Source organism: Carica papaya, chromosome 1 (genome assembly GCF_054855325.1).
Source record: "Carica papaya isolate Zhongbai chromosome 1, ASM5485532v1, whole genome shotgun sequence".
NCBI classification, from domain to species: Eukaryota; Viridiplantae; Streptophyta; class Magnoliopsida; order Brassicales; family Caricaceae; genus Carica; species Carica papaya.
In genome coordinates, this window is record NC_142309.1 from 7,185,537 (window position 1) to 7,200,952 (window position 15,416).

General features: G+C 35.8%; 2 protein-coding genes and 1 long non-coding RNA gene across 3 annotated transcripts; 1 reads left to right on the plus strand and 2 right to left on the minus strand.

Moving 5' to 3' along the window:
- Window positions 1–104: 104 nt before the first annotated feature.
- Window positions 105–2,596, minus strand: LOC110820111 (uncharacterized). Its single transcript, XM_022049503.2, has 2 exons — window positions 1,315–2,596; window positions 105–409 (listed from the first exon to the last, which is right to left on the minus strand). The coding sequence occupies exons 1-2, from the start codon at window positions 2,257–2,259 to the stop codon at window positions 326–328; spliced, it is 1,029 nt and encodes a 342-aa protein (XP_021905195.1). The 5' UTR covers window positions 2,260–2,596; the 3' UTR covers window positions 105–325.
- Window positions 2,597–3,473: 877 nt separating this feature from the next.
- Window positions 3,474–4,068, minus strand: LOC148269138 (uncharacterized protein At5g39570-like). Its single transcript, XM_088217344.1, has one exon. The coding sequence runs from the start codon at window positions 4,009–4,011 to the stop codon at window positions 3,691–3,693; it is 321 nt and encodes a 106-aa protein (XP_088073470.1). The 5' UTR covers window positions 4,012–4,068; the 3' UTR covers window positions 3,474–3,690.
- A 1,505-nt stretch (window positions 4,069–5,573) lies between these two features.
- LOC148269139 (uncharacterized) lies at window positions 5,574–6,472 on the plus strand. Its single transcript, XR_015820916.1, has 3 exons — window positions 5,574–5,770; window positions 5,842–5,912; window positions 5,975–6,472. It is a non-coding gene; the product is annotated as an uncharacterized LOC148269139 (long non-coding RNA).
- The last annotated feature ends 8,944 nt before the right edge of the window (window positions 6,473–15,416 follow it).

Below are 15,416 nucleotides of genomic sequence, written 5' to 3' on the forward strand. Positions count from 1 at the left end.
CATCTATACCATCCTGTAGCTATACGAAAACTATAGTCGATTCATAAGATGCAGATTTTTTCTAGAACAGGAAAGATATAGATTAACAACAAAAACAGAGCAAATAAAATAGAGAGACTGCACAAAGACATGACATTAGTGTCATCAAAGACCCGAATGTTTGGGATTTTATTGACATACACACACATGCTTATTAATAACCAGCACAAACTTAAGTTTAGAACACTTAGAGACAGAAGTACCCAAAAGAACACATGCCACAACCCTTTATTTAGTAGCTACCAGTGAGGCATGAATTCCATTCACCGAGAACCTTTCAGTTTGATCACTCATCATCATAGTGTTTGTGGTGGTGATGGTGATGCTTGTGGCGCTGTTTCTTCTCATCATCATCAGAGTCATCATCTCCCTGAAAATCAATTCATTATCTAACACATGAATATCAAATCATTTATACCATAAAATGCTCCACACGTTCCTTATATACCAATTTTCATAACAAAGATAGTACTCATTCATCTTTACATCTCATAACACTTGAAATGATCAGAACTCACGACATATAAGGCACGTCGACAAAGAAAGTTCTTTCTGAATTATGGAGTCAACTGCAATTAATAACAAGTGAATGCCATCTCAACAAACTAGATACACATAGCTTTCAGCCACTACTATATTTACACAGTGATAAAAGGTTCAAAGTGCTTGTGAAGTTCTGGCCATTGAAGGAAAGATCAAAATACGAGTTCAAACCTCACACGGTAATACGTCAACCCAAAACACTCAAATAGAATCTAAGGACAGATTCTCTACATACTATTGGTACGTCTCTACGTACCAGAAGCACATTGAGCATACACATACCAGAGGCAATAATTCATGCAAACAGGAAGGGGTAAGCCAAAGTAACTGTTCTGGGTTTATATCAAGACGTTCCACTGAAAAAAAACTATAATGGCTCAAGCAGCAATTTCTGAATCGCAGGCATTATTAGTCTATCCCAGTTTGAGAAAATCAATACTCGGGCTCCTTTTCATTACAAAAGTGCCTATGGAAAAGTCAATAACTTAGAATAGACTTGCCGGTGTGCATACACAATTGAATCTTCATGAGCAATGACGAAATGGTGGAGCAATTGTGCAATTAAGATGAAGGAAAAAATTTTAATGTTTTGATGACAGCTTAATCAAACAGGCAATCAGAAATCCTTCTGCAAACATGGTAATGTAAAAATACTGCGACATATGAATGCAAACATAAGGATCAAAAAGGCATCGAACAGAAATTGAAAAGACCGAGTAATTATTTGCTTACATATTTCTTGCGGCCATAGCTCTCGCCATCACCACCATAACTGTACTTGCGGTTCTCATCATCATCATCATCATCATCATCACGCCTACCAGATGGCTTCCTATAGCCTTCTCCCTCCTCAGACCTCCCATAACTGGGCCTTCCATATTCATCCCCTCCTTCACTTTGCCTTCCATAGTCTGGCCTACCTCCATAACCCGGAGGAGGGTACTCAGGCCTATCTTCCTCCCCATAACTTGGCTTCCTGCCTCCATATCCAGACCCTTGGAACCCAGAGCCAGATTCAGTTTGGGTCCTCCCTTCATATCCATAGCCAGATTCCGATCCATATTGAGATTCAGTCCTCCCGCCATACCCGGATCCTTGGTACCCAGAGCCATATTCAGTTTGTGTCCTCCCTTCATATCCATAGCCAGATTCCGATCCATATTGAGATCCAGTCCTCCCGCCATACCCGGACTCGTACTCAGAATCAGTCCTCCTGCCATAACCAGATCCAATATCAGATCCGGGTTCCTTATACTCTGGCTTGCGCCCATATCCAGATTCATAGCTTGATTCGGACTCAGGCCTCCTGCCATAGCCACCAGAACCATAAGCAGGCTCCGATCCATGCTCGGGCCTGCCCCCATACTCCCCTCCTCCAGGAGCTCCACCACCAGGAGTGAAGCCATATGCAGGTCGGGGTTTGGGTCGGGCATAGCTACTGTACTCCGTCTGCAGGGCCTCATCGGCGTAAGCAGAGGGTTCGGCGTAGGAGGAGAACACTGGGCGTTCGTAGTCGAAAGGATCATCAGCCGACGCAGAGTGGCGGTGACATATCTCCTCAGACGGCTCGAGAGGGCGACCATATGTTAGCGCTATGTCATAGCCTCCTCCATACGGCGTAGGATCGTACGCGTCGAAATCGTCGACATCATCTTCATTTCTCGTGTAGTACGGCATCGTCGCAGGCACAAGGAATTATCTGGTCTGGTTTCTGGGATCTCGTAAATGGCTATTTGGATGGACTTTTTAGTCGATGATAATTCTGGGAAAGTAGTAGACGTCGCCGTTTCGATGACATTGTGACGAACAAAACGCCGCGTTTTACTCGTAAAGCAGCAACGCATTATCATGATTTAAAAAATGAAGGCAATTTTATCCATGTAAAAGATGGATTATTTGCATTGTGATATGAATAATAAATTGTGCAATTTTTTTTTTATCGATTTAAATATTTTGAAGTAATTAATCATAATTAGTTATTTCATATGCTATTAGAGTAAATTACCAACAATTTTGTTCCTAACCATATGTGTGCTTAATGGAGTAAATTTAGAGATAAAGTAGTGTATCATTTGATATTTATATATAAAGAATTTTTCATACTATATATTATAATATAAATAAGATTTTGATCCCTTTATATTTTCTTTAATTTTTTTTTAGATACGATGTTGCAATCAATAATTTCACAATTTTAAAGGTATAAAATAAAAAATAATTTATAATTAATGTAGTAAATATCGATCATAATAAATAGGAAGATATTAAATTTTATCTTAATGACTTGGCTTAATATTAAATTTATCAATTTACGGATTAAGCAAATAAAACCATATTAAGACTTGTTGTTAGTAACTCTTTTTTGGGTTCAAAATGAAGGAAATTTTGAATGAAAATTAATACCATTGTATAACAAAAGCAATATTGTCTTAAAATGTATTTAAAATAATAGAATGCTTTAAACTATACAAAATAAATATCTTATTTATAGAGGAGGTAGTGAAAGAACTCTATGGAACCCTTAATTTTTTGCTCTTTCTTTAGCTTCAAACATTGATAATTTTATTTATTTATATCACATATATAAATAATTTTATAAAGGATATTAAGTTGAGATGATTACTTACCTCGACTATTTTGCATGTTACATGTTATCAAATTTATTCTATAAAAAAGAGTTTAGTGAGAAGAAATTGATGTTTCTTTCTTCCTCTTCTCTTTTTTTTTTTTTGTGTTTTAAATTTTAATTATTTTAATGTAAATAGATAATTTTATAATATGAGTCGTATTTATTCTATATATTAATTAAATGATATAGGTTAATGAACAAATTCTTTTTAGAAAGAAATGAGGTGTAAATATAAGCAATTATTTTCATTACTAAGCTAACCTTGAGCATAAAATTATATTTTATTATATTCTATTTGAAATCTGTATTCTAATTTTTTAAAAAATATAAAATCTGTTATTTCATAAATTTATTATAAGTTGACAATAGTCAATTTATAATACTTTATTAAGTAAAACTGATGACTTAACTTACTAATATTATGCTTTGCGCCCATGTAGCCACCATAGCCATAACCAAGCTCGAAACCATGCTCAGGCCTAATCCCCTGCTCCCCCTCCATGAGCTTTACCACCAAGAGCCAAGTCATGTGCAGGTCGAGGTTTGGGTCGAGCATAGCTACTGTACTCTGCCTGTAGGGCCTCATCGGTGTAAGCAGAGGGTTCGGAGTTGGAGGAGAACATTGGGGGCTCGTAGTCAAAAGGATCATCAACAGCCGAGGAGTGGCGGTAACATATCTCATCAGACGGCTCAAGAGGGCGACCGTATGTTAGTACTATGTCATAGCCTCCTTCGTACAGCGTCGAATTGTACTCGTCGAAATCGTGGACATCATATTCATTACTCGTATAGTACGGCATCGTCACAGGCACAAGGACTTCCCTAACTCTAATTTTTGTGATCTATTAAATGGAGGAATAGATTTTATAGATGACAATTTAATTTTTAAAAAATTATTTTTCTTGTTTTTATAATTATAATTTTTTAAAAATTATTTTATACCAAACAAATTTATGGCGTGGTAAAAAAAAAGTTAAAAAAGTTAGCTCTAATAATTATAAATCAGCTATTAATTTTTAATATCACTTTTGCTTGTCATAATAATTAATTAAAATATGACGCGGCATTTTAATTATTATAAATGAAGCACTAATTTTTCACAATTAATGTATGGCTAATAGTAATTATGTATGTTAAAAATGATGAATTTAACTTTATTTATGTTGAAGGCATTGTAGTAATCATTAATTTGTTATTAATAGTTAGAAAATTATAAAAGCAACTTTATTTATGTTGAAAGATATAATAATAATAATAATAATAATAATAATGGAACATAAACTTTTTCTTTTTACTGTCAGTTTACCATCTATGATCATTAAAAAAATGAAGGCAATTTTATCCATGTAAATGATGGATTATTTGCATTATGACATGAATAATAAATTTTGCGAGTTCTTATCAATTTAATTTTTTTAAAATTAATTTATTCATATCTTTTATATTTATATATGAAGAATATTTTATATTATATATTATAATATAAATAAGATACTGATTCCTTTATATTGTCTTTAATTTTTTAGATGGTTTATTGCAATTAATTATTTCACAATTTTAAAGGTACAAAATAAAAAATAATAATTCATAATTAATTTAGTAAATATTGATCATAATAAATAGGAAAGCTGGTGTTCGAAGAACCACTTTAATTACACTTGTATGGCTAATTGCGTTTAGATTGATCTGAACTTAAAAATAAGTCCAAATTATTCTGTAGGATATAAGAAATGTGAGTTAATTTTTTGTTATCACTTGATAGGTTAAAGAAAGTAAAATTAGATTCGGGATAATCGAAATTTTATTAAAAATAAATTTAGATATTTTAAAATTTAATTTTTATTAATAATTTTGAATAAATATACATTTTAGGTGTAATTGAAAATAATTTTCAAAAACCAGCGTTAAAATGAAGATAAGAAAATATCTATTTGAAAATAAATTTATAAAATTGGGGCCACAAGTACAAATAACGAAAAATATGGCACGTAGGACCGCCATGTCAGCAGCGCGACCAATAACTGTGCACTGCATGGCCGACACGCGGATACGCATCCATGCAGGAAGCCACGCGGGCGATCCGCGTGTTGATCGATCTGACGGTCCAAGTTCACTCCCATGCACATGAACGACCTCGATTCGTTTTTTTTTCAGACGCGATCGAACGGTCCTGATTGCATCCGATCATGCAGTCCAGATTCATTCTTCATATAGGATTGATTCAACAGCTGGGAATGAGCCAGTCTTCTCGGACGGACGGTCCAGATTGAATGAATAGGAGTATTTAAACTCCTCTTCCACATAAATCCTAACTTTAGCCACAACCACCCTGTCACAGAAGAAGAAGAAGGGCGGGAAAAAAAAAAAAAGTTGGCTGTTGTCACTGCTATACCGGAACCCTTGCTGACGCCAAAATGTGAGTTTTTTCTCCCCTTTCGATTCACAGTTCAATTCTAAGTCTCCACAAACCCATATCGGCACCAAAAAACTAAAAGAGAAGTAGAAAATCGATGGTGGAGCTCGGGCGAGCTGCCACACCTGTGACCCAAAACCCCTCCGGTGAGCCCGAATCCCCTTCCTGTTTCCTTCTTTTTTCTAAAAATTAGATTCCTGACTCTTTTCTGGTGCAGGACAATCGAAGAAAATCCCTAGTCGCGAGAGAGGAACAGCGAAGCCACTGCACTAGAAAACCCACCCGCCGGTAAGTTTCGATTTTCTCCTTTTTTTCTGCCAACAAAGGTCACCTAACCTCGAGTTTAGCAGGTTTTCATACAAGACCGACCAAAACCAGCCAGGCCGAGATGAATCACCGTCGTAGGCAGCGGAGCCGGTCGAAGCACAGCAGCACCGTCATGCCGAAACCCTAAACCGGTCCAGAAATTTTTTGGCCTTTTTTGGATATTTCGAGATATGTAGTGCGTGTTTTTTGTTTTCACAGAAAAAATTCAAAAATTTTGGGAACTGCCAAGAAGTGCAGTGAAAACGGCGGTGTTTCAAATACCAACTATGGGTAAGAATCCCTCATCATTTTTTTTGTTACAGTTAATTGAAGTTTAATAAATAATACACGGTGTAATTCATGAATATTGGGAACCCCTAATTAATTAAATACAGATCACCAGTAGAACCGATAATTGGTCAGTATATAATTGCTTATTTTATCTGTATTGTTCATTTATTGTTAGGCTATTATTGTTTGCTTACCGCATGCACTTTAATTCATAGGTTTAATGGTCTTCTCGTTTATTGATTTATTTAACGGTTTTACCCTATCTGTTGATTAGTTTGGAATAAATGACCTGACTATGGTTTTCTCAGTTATTAAAGTATCTAATTATATTGTCTGTTTAATTGTCATTCTATTACCCTGTAATTATGAGATAAAATTGTTATATGTAATGGATGGCTGATTGATGATGATGATATGTATGTGGAAGCCTTACCTGGTATCATGGAAAATGGTGTACAAATCTGGTACATAGGGTAAACCCTACTATGGACATTACCATAGTCGAACGAGGTTGAGAAGTCTTATAGCGAAAGGGGTTGAAAAATACTTGTTCACTCTCATTACCGGACATGATATTAAGGCAGTGGTACATTTGGCGCCCATTACCGAACAAAGTATAGGAACAGTCGGTTAATTGAGAGAATGAATATTAAATCCACGTGTAGTGGGAACCCCTATGAACCCCAATAGACACTGATAAGTAAGTAAAAATATAAATTTTGATTATTGTTGTTTCTTATAATGCCTAATGGATTACTATTTTGATTCTTCCCTTCACTTGTCGTATTTGAGAACCTGAAAAGTGAGTATATAACTAACATTTTTTTTTTAAATTAAATGAATTTACCTAAAAAGAAAATAGCTACATTGGTTGTTTTGTAATTTTTAACAACCTTTGATTTTCCATATATGTTATAAAGTGTTGATATTCTTACTGGGATATTATAGTTCATTCTCCTTATTTAACCATTTCATATCAGGATGACTAAGATTCGGATCATAAACAGTAAGAAAGTTTGCGATTAAATGTTACCTCCCGTTTTTCTAGCGGTCATGCTGCGAAGGTTGACTTTATAAGTTTCTAGTTACATTTTTTCTTTCTGTTATTTTAATTTTTTTTAATGGATATTCTTGTATCCTTATTGAGCATTCTGATTAAATTGTGCTGTAATACCCAATTAATTTTAATATATTTAAAATTAATTTATAAATATAATTTTTTTTTAATTTTTAAATTTCAATTTAATGTAAAAATGAAGAAAAATAGGTGGATGATGAAATTAGAAATAATTTTTGAAAAAAAGATGAAAATTTGGGTTTTATAGTATTTTTGAAAAAAAAAAAAGAAACTAGGGGTCAAAATATAATTTAAGAAAGTTGTGCCACATAGGACACTTAGTCAGCAGCCTTGACGAATCGGAGCGTGCCATGTGGCAAGGGACGTTGACGCGGCGCCACACGGGAGGCCATGCTGGTGATCCGGGTGCCCACAATCGGACGGCCTAAGTTAGCTCCAGCGCGTACGGATGGCCCGGATGCGTTCACTCCCCAGATGCGATCGGACGTTCAGATTTAAACGCGATTGGATGGTTCAGATCAGATTGCGATGAACGGTCCAGATTCACTCTCTATTTAATCGCGATCAGACGGTTCAGATCAAACGCGATGGAAGACCTAGATTAAAAGAGGACGAATATAAATAACCCTCTTCACACCAAACCCTAACCCTAGCCGCCAAACCCCTCCCCCCCCCCCTTCCCCTCCCCCAGCCGAAGAAAAAGACCCAGCTGCCAGGAAGGAAGTCGCCGTCACCCGCCACCGCGCCGGAGCCACTTCCGACCGCCAAAAGAGGTAAAAAAAATTTTTGTTTGTTTGAAATTCGATTTTAAACACCCCCATGGCCAAATCAGAGCAAACGACCTGCGGATTAGCTGAAAATCACAGGCAAAGCTCACCGCAGGAAAGAACAAAAAATGCCTCCGATGAGGTCCTTCTCGATTCCCATTCTGCATAATTTTTTCACTATTGTAATCAACATTCTCTTCTTTACATGTTGATTGAAGCAAAACACCCAATCGTGAAGGTGAGCCAGCAGAGCCGCTGCACCGGAGTACCCCGCTGCTAGTAAGTTTCAGTTTTTTGATTTTTTTTTTGGGCCAACTGAGGCCCTTTAACATGTTTTTTCGTAAGGATTGATGCAAAATTGGCCGAATTTGGCCGAAAACAATCGATCTGAGGCAAACCACCGCTGTGGGCGGCGGTGCCTTCGCTGGAGCACAACATCGTGCCAGAATTCTGAAATTGGTCAAAAAGGGTCCTAACATCAATTTTGGATTTTTTGAGATATTTCTAGGTACTTGAAGCACATTTTAATTCCTGAAGAAAAATTTATGGAACCTGGGGACCGCTAGTAGGCAGAGTCAAGAAGTCTAGCATTTCGGACATCAATTTGAGTAAAAATCTCTCACCTTATTCCCTATTATAGAATTGAAGTTTAATTTTAAATAATGTGATTTTTTGTACAATTTAGAAAATATTCATAACTAATTACAGATCACTAATGGATTCGGAACCAGTTATTTACTATTATTTGCTATGTTTAACCGATTGTCTGATTTTATAGTTTTTGAATGCACGATAATATCTTATTGATTGATTTTATAGTTTGAATGCATGCATTGCTTGCTTCATGCGATTATGGTTGAATTGAGAAGCTAAAAATTAAAGGAAGTCGGAAAACTGTTTAATTAAGTGAATGGATGAAACAACAGTCTTACTGGACATCCTAAGAAATAGTAGACGGACTGGATACATAAGAGACCCTACTGTGAACGTTGTCTCATACCAGACGGGGTATCGAGATTTGCTAATTTGATGCTCATATCGGACAGGGTATGAAGACGAACCCTTTCACCCTCATACCGGATGGGGTATCGAGGTTTAGTAATTTGACACTTATACCAGACGGAGTATGGAGATGACCCGTTGAAAATATTAAAGGAAAGGGTTCATGCGTTGTGGGAACCTCCCTATGGACCCCCATGAATACCAGTAGACTGATAAAAGAGAAAATTATTGTTCCAACCAATTGTATATGAAATTATAATATGTGCTATGTCATTGCCTCTATAGGTTATTTTTGTAAATCTCGTTACGGAAATAGACTGTAAATGATTTTATTTATGATAAACGATTTTACTAAATTAAGAGCTCCATTAGTTGTTTTTATGATTTCTACCAACTTTTATTTCTGTGTCGGTGATCCACAAGAGAATTGCGAGTATGACGTTCAGTCATTTACTTTTAATTTATTTTCTTTGGTTATTAATTGTTCTTTTAGAATGGTTATTTTCATAAGTCTTATTTGGTATTTTCAGTTATTGTGTAAGTAATGTAAACTCTAACTATTTATTTCGCTTATGCACTAAATTTAGAATTTATTTCCTTTGAAATTTCCGAAGTCGTTACATGTGCAAAGAATGTAAACTTTAAATTCTTAATTACTTCCACTAATACTTTATTAATTCAATATTACCATTCAATTAAATTTTAGATCGTTACATAAAGTGACCAAAACTACACCAATGACTCGGTGTTTTTAACCATGCAACTACCGACGTCTTTATCAAGAATAACTAAAATGAGTTGGTGGAAAACTTTATGTGCATTCTTGAGACCAAAAGTGTGATGCAAGCTGAGACTCAGAGACCTTTAAAGACTTCAAGCTTGGTTGGGATAAAAGTATCAAGAATCTCATCATTGAGATAAACTCCTCGTATATCAAGCAGTTCCTTCAACAATAGAAGCCCCTTAACTATCCTAGCAACTCTATGACAAAGGAAATCAAAACACTTGCATAAGGAATTTAGAGATCTATGTATTAGACGTGTATATAAAATATAATTTTTGTGTTGATTGTCTTGTGCGTTAAGTTCACCATATGTCCACTGGGTACACCAAACATACTCACATTTTTTAGAATCTTTGAAGTAATTTTTATTTAGATTATTATGGTATTATTTACGTACAGTTAATAGTTAATCGTATTTGTTCTGACCATATTTCTATTATAGCATAAAGAAGGAAAGAATGAGAGAATAAAACTAAACTTGAACTTTTAATTACATAAGCATGACTCAATAAATAAATTATTCAAAAATAACTTTTTCAAAATAATTTTTATAAGTTCTTATTTTTTAAAAAAATTATTTTACACTAAACAAATTTAGATGATATAATATACATTATTCGGTAAGAAAAGTGTACGAAAGTATGTACAAAGTAAAAAATAAAAAAATAAAAAATGAAAAAAGTTTGCCCTAATCATTATAAATCAAATATCAATTTTTACTGTCACTTTTACTTGTCATAATAATTAATTAACTTGTGAAGGCAACTTTATTCATGTTGAAAATTATGAATGCAAGTTTTATTGATATTGAAGGCGGCATCAATGTATGGCTAATTGTAATTATATATGTTAATAATTATGAATTGAACTTTATTTATGTTGAAGGCATTGTTGTAATCATTATATTTACAGCCATTTGTGAAAGGTAATGTTATAATTAAAAATTCTATTGTTAATAGTACTTAGAAAATAAAGGCAATTTTATTTATATTGAAATATATCACTATAATAATTATGACATGAATAATAAATTTTGCAAGTTCTTATCAATTTAAATTTTTTTTAAGTAATTAATCATAATTAATTAATTCATATGCTATTAGAGTCAATTACCAACAATTTTGTTTCTACCCATAAATATTATATATTATATATTATATATTATAATATAAATAAGATACTGATTCTTTTATATTATCTTTAATTTTTTAGATACGAAATTACAATAAATTATGTCATGATTTTAAATGTACAAAATAAAAAAAAAAGTATAATTCATGCAGTGAATATCCATCATCATAAATTGGAAAGCTTGATATTCAAGTTACTGCTCGATTGATTACTGAAAATTAACAATTGAATTAAAGAAGTAAGTATCTTGTGTATAGAGAAGGTTGTATCGAGTGAAAAGAAAATAATTAAGTGAAAGAATTATATGTTATTTAAGTTATTCTATAAAAAATAGTTTAGCAAGAACTTCGTGATACATATTTTTTTTTTCTTTAACTTTAGAGATTAATTATTTTAATTCAAATATAACATTTTATAATACGAGTTGGATGTACTTCATATATTGATTAAATGATATAAGTTAATATATCATTATGAACAAATTCTTCTTAGAAAAAAATGATGTCGAAATATTAGCAATTATCTTTATTATTGATTTAACTTTGAACAAATAAATGTGTTCTCCTACGTTTTACTTGAAAGTCACATATTTTAATTTCATTGATGATATAAAATTTACTCTTTTTAAATCTGTTATATGCTAGTAATATTTAGTATAATTGAGTATTTAACTTACTAATGAGTTAATGAGTAATACCCGGGCTCAAAAAACCGCATGATATAAAATTTTATTATGAAATTATTTAATTAAAATAATTAATCAATTTATTTTAGTTTTATTTTATTGAAATTTTAAGAAAAAATGAATTTGGGACGAGATTGAAAATAATTTTAGGAAAAATGGGTGCAAATTTGAGTTCGGATGGTGTTTTTAAAAGAAAAATTAAAAACAAAGCGTCAAAGTGCAAAAAAAAAAAAATCGGTTACGTGGGACAGCCAAGTCAGCAGACCTGACAAACTGAAGTACGCCGAGTGTCAAAACACGCTGACGTCGGTGCCACACGGGAGGTCACGTGGGCGATCCGCGTGCCCAACGATCCGACGGCCCAGATTCGATCTCGTGCGCGTGAACGGCTCAGATTCATACCCTCCTTAGGCGTAATCGTACGGACAAGGTCAACCACGATGAACGGTTCAGATTTGTTTTCTTCTTAGGGACGATCAGACAGACGAGATCAATCGCGATAAACGGTCCAGATCGACACCGGATGGGTATAAATATTTTGCGTCGTAGGGGAACCAAAACCGTAGCCGCAAGCATTCGCCAGAAAAGAAGAACTAAGTGCTGGAGAAGGAAGTCTACCGCTGACTACCGCTGCACAAGAGCCACCGCCACCACCAAAAAAGATAAAATCTTCTCCTACCCATTTGGAATTCGATTCCGAGCATCCATGTGGTCAAATCAGAGTAAGAGGGACGGTAGGTGAGCCAGAAACTGCGGACAAATCCCGTCGAAGCTGCTGCGACCAAAACCCAAAAACCCCTCTGATGAGCTCCTTCCCACTTCCTGTTTCATGTAATTTTTTGATCATTGTGTTTACCATTATTTTCTGTACAGGTTAGCTGAAGAAGGAACCCCAACCGCGAAGGAAGATCGGCGAAGCCACCGCATCTGATGATCCTTCTGCCGACAAGATCTATTTTTTGTAATTTTTCAGCCAACCGAGGTCCCCTAACGTGTATTTCTGCAGGGATACGTGTAAAATCTGTTAAAACTGACCAAAACCAGCTAGACCACGGGGAACCACCAGTGTGGTCGGCAGAGCCGGCACTAGAACACATCGGTGTCGCCATGCCGAAACTCCAAAATTGGTCAGAAAGAGTTTTGGACATCGATTTTAAATTTTTGGGATATTTCTAGTTATGTGACGAATGTTTTGGATTCTATAGAAAAAATTCAAGAAACCCGGTACTTGTTAATATGCGTAGTAAATAGCGCAACATCTCGAAACATTGATCCGAGTAAGGATCCCTCACCTTATTCTCCATTACAGCAATTTGAGGTTTAATTGTAACGACTCCGACAATCCAAAAGAAAACATATAATAATTTAAGTGCGAAAGTGAAATAAAAAATTAAGGTTTACATCCCTTACACAAGAACTTAAAAATACTAAACAAACATTACAGAATGAATTCTCTGAAAGAAACACGAGAAATAAGAAAGTAATAGAAAATAGAAAGTATCTAGCATGTACTTGCAATCTTCTTGCAGATCGGGCTCTAGAACCAGGTCCTGCTAATCTGAAATGGTTAAATAAAGGATGAGCTACACTAGCCCAGTAAGGATATCACACCATATCACCGGGACAGAAGTAAAAATTGGTAGAAAATTAAAACAACTAATGGAGCACTAAATTTAGCAAATTCGTTTATCAATCATAAAATCATTTACCGTTCACTTACCACTGTGGAATTTATAAAAACAACCTATAGAGACAATAATATCATACAGATCATAACTTCATGTATAATCAGTAACATAAAACGTATCATAAATTCATAATCATTAACAATAAACGAAATCATAATCGTTTCTTGTTTCACCAGCCTACTAGTATCCATGGGGGTTCATAGGGGTGTCCCCGCTACACGTAAACTCTTTCCCTTAACAATCTCAATTACAGGGCCATCCCCATACCCTGTCCGGTATGAGCGCCAAAGACATTAAACCTCAATACCCCGTCCGGTATGAGGGTGAAATGGGCCGTCCCCATACCTCGTCCGGTATGAGCGCCAAATTACTAAGTCTCCATACCCCGTTCGGTATGAGACAATGTTCACGGTAGGGTTCCCTATGTACCCGGTCCTTCCACTATCTCCCAGGATATCAGGTAAGGCTGTCATTCTATTTGTTTATTTGTTCACACCCCTTTCCTATTTTTCTTTAGTCTCCATTATCAAATCAAATATAATTATATAAACAAATAGACATACATCTGGTAATGCAATCATGTATCAAATTCCAAAATCAAACAGTGGTCTAGTAAGGCAGTAATACATGCATTTAAACCATAAAATAGATAAACCAGATACCATCATACTTTTAGACTATAAAATAAATCAACAGAAATAAACAGAGAACCATGTCCGGTTCGGGCTCCATTAGTAGTCCGTAATTAATTATGCACATCTATTTAATTTGTACAAAACACCGTATTATTATTTATTTAAACTTCAATTCTAAGATAGAGAATAGGGTGAGGGGTCCTTACTTGATTTGACACCGAAAAAGCTAAATGGTTTATTGCACCTACGGGCGGTCCCTGAGTTTCCTGAATTTTTCTCCGGGAACTGAAACATGCTTACGGTACCTACAAATGTCCCAAATAAATTCAAAAATCAATCCCAGGGCCTACTCGGCCAATTTCAGAAATCTGGCACAGCGGCTCTACTATGCTCCAGTGACGGCACCGTTGTCTGCGGCGGCAGTCCGCCTTGGCTAAGCTATTTTCAATCAAATTCGGTTGATTTTACATCGATTCCTACGAGCACACACGCTAAAGGGCCTCGGTGGGCTGAAAAAATATGAAAAACTGAAACTTAGCGGTGACGGGGCTCTCTAGTGCGGCGGCTCCTCCGGCTCACGTTACGGTTAGGTGTTTCGCTTCGGTCAACCTGTAGAGAGGAAAACGATGATCACAAAGGTGGAAAAATTATACGAAATGGGAATTGAAAAGGGCCTCATCGGAGGTGGTTCATTAAATTCTCTGCGGCGGTGCCGCTGGGCTTCGGCGGTATTTTTCGACCAATTGACCGGTTTTTTCACTTTGATTTGGCTGTAGGTGGGTTTAAAATTGAATTTCGTGCAAAAAATTTTTTTTACCTTTTTTGGCGGTCGAAAAGGGTTCCAGTACGGGGGCGGGTGGCGGTGGTTGGCTCCTCGGTGACTGGGCTCTCTAGTGCGGCGGCTCCTCCGGCTCACGTTACGGTTAGGTGTTTCGCTTCGGTCAACCTGTAGAGAGGAAAACGATGATCACAAAGGTGGAAAAATTATACGAAACGGGAATTGAAAAGGGCCTCATCGGAGGTGGTTTGTTAAATTCTCTGCGGCGGTGCCGCCGGGCTTCGGCGGTGTTTTTCGACCAATTGACCGGTTTTTTCACTTTGATTTGGCCGTAGGTGGGTTTAAAATTGAATTTCGTGCAAAAATTTTTTTTTACCTTTTTTGGCGGTCGAAAAGGGTTCTGGTACGGGGGCGGGTGGCAGTGGTTGGCTCCTCGGTGATTGGGTTATCTTCTCCAACGAGATGTTCTTGCGGCTAGGGTTAGGGTTTATTTACACCCATCCGCTATTGATCTGGGCCGTCCATCGCTTTTGATCTGGACCATCCGATTGCGATTAAATAGGGAGTAAATCTGGGGCGTTCATCATGATCCAATCTGGGCCGTCTGTGCACGATTCTCTCTGGGCCATTCCTGTGCGCGGGAACAG

What these genes read in the sequence shown, in the direction of transcription:
- LOC110820111 (XM_022049503.2), bottom strand. Translation starts at nt 2,259, where the DNA reads ATGCCGTACTACACGAGAAATGAAGATGATGTCGACGATTTCGACGCG. An exon ending in GCTATGGCCGCAAGAAATAT is followed by an intron (nt 410 to 1,314) that starts GTAAGCAAATAA and finishes ATTGATTTTCAG; the next exon opens with GGAGATGATGACTCTGATGA.
- LOC148269138 (XM_088217344.1), bottom strand. Translation starts at nt 4,011, where the DNA reads ATGCCGTACTATACGAGTAATGAATATGATGTCCACGATTTCGACGAG.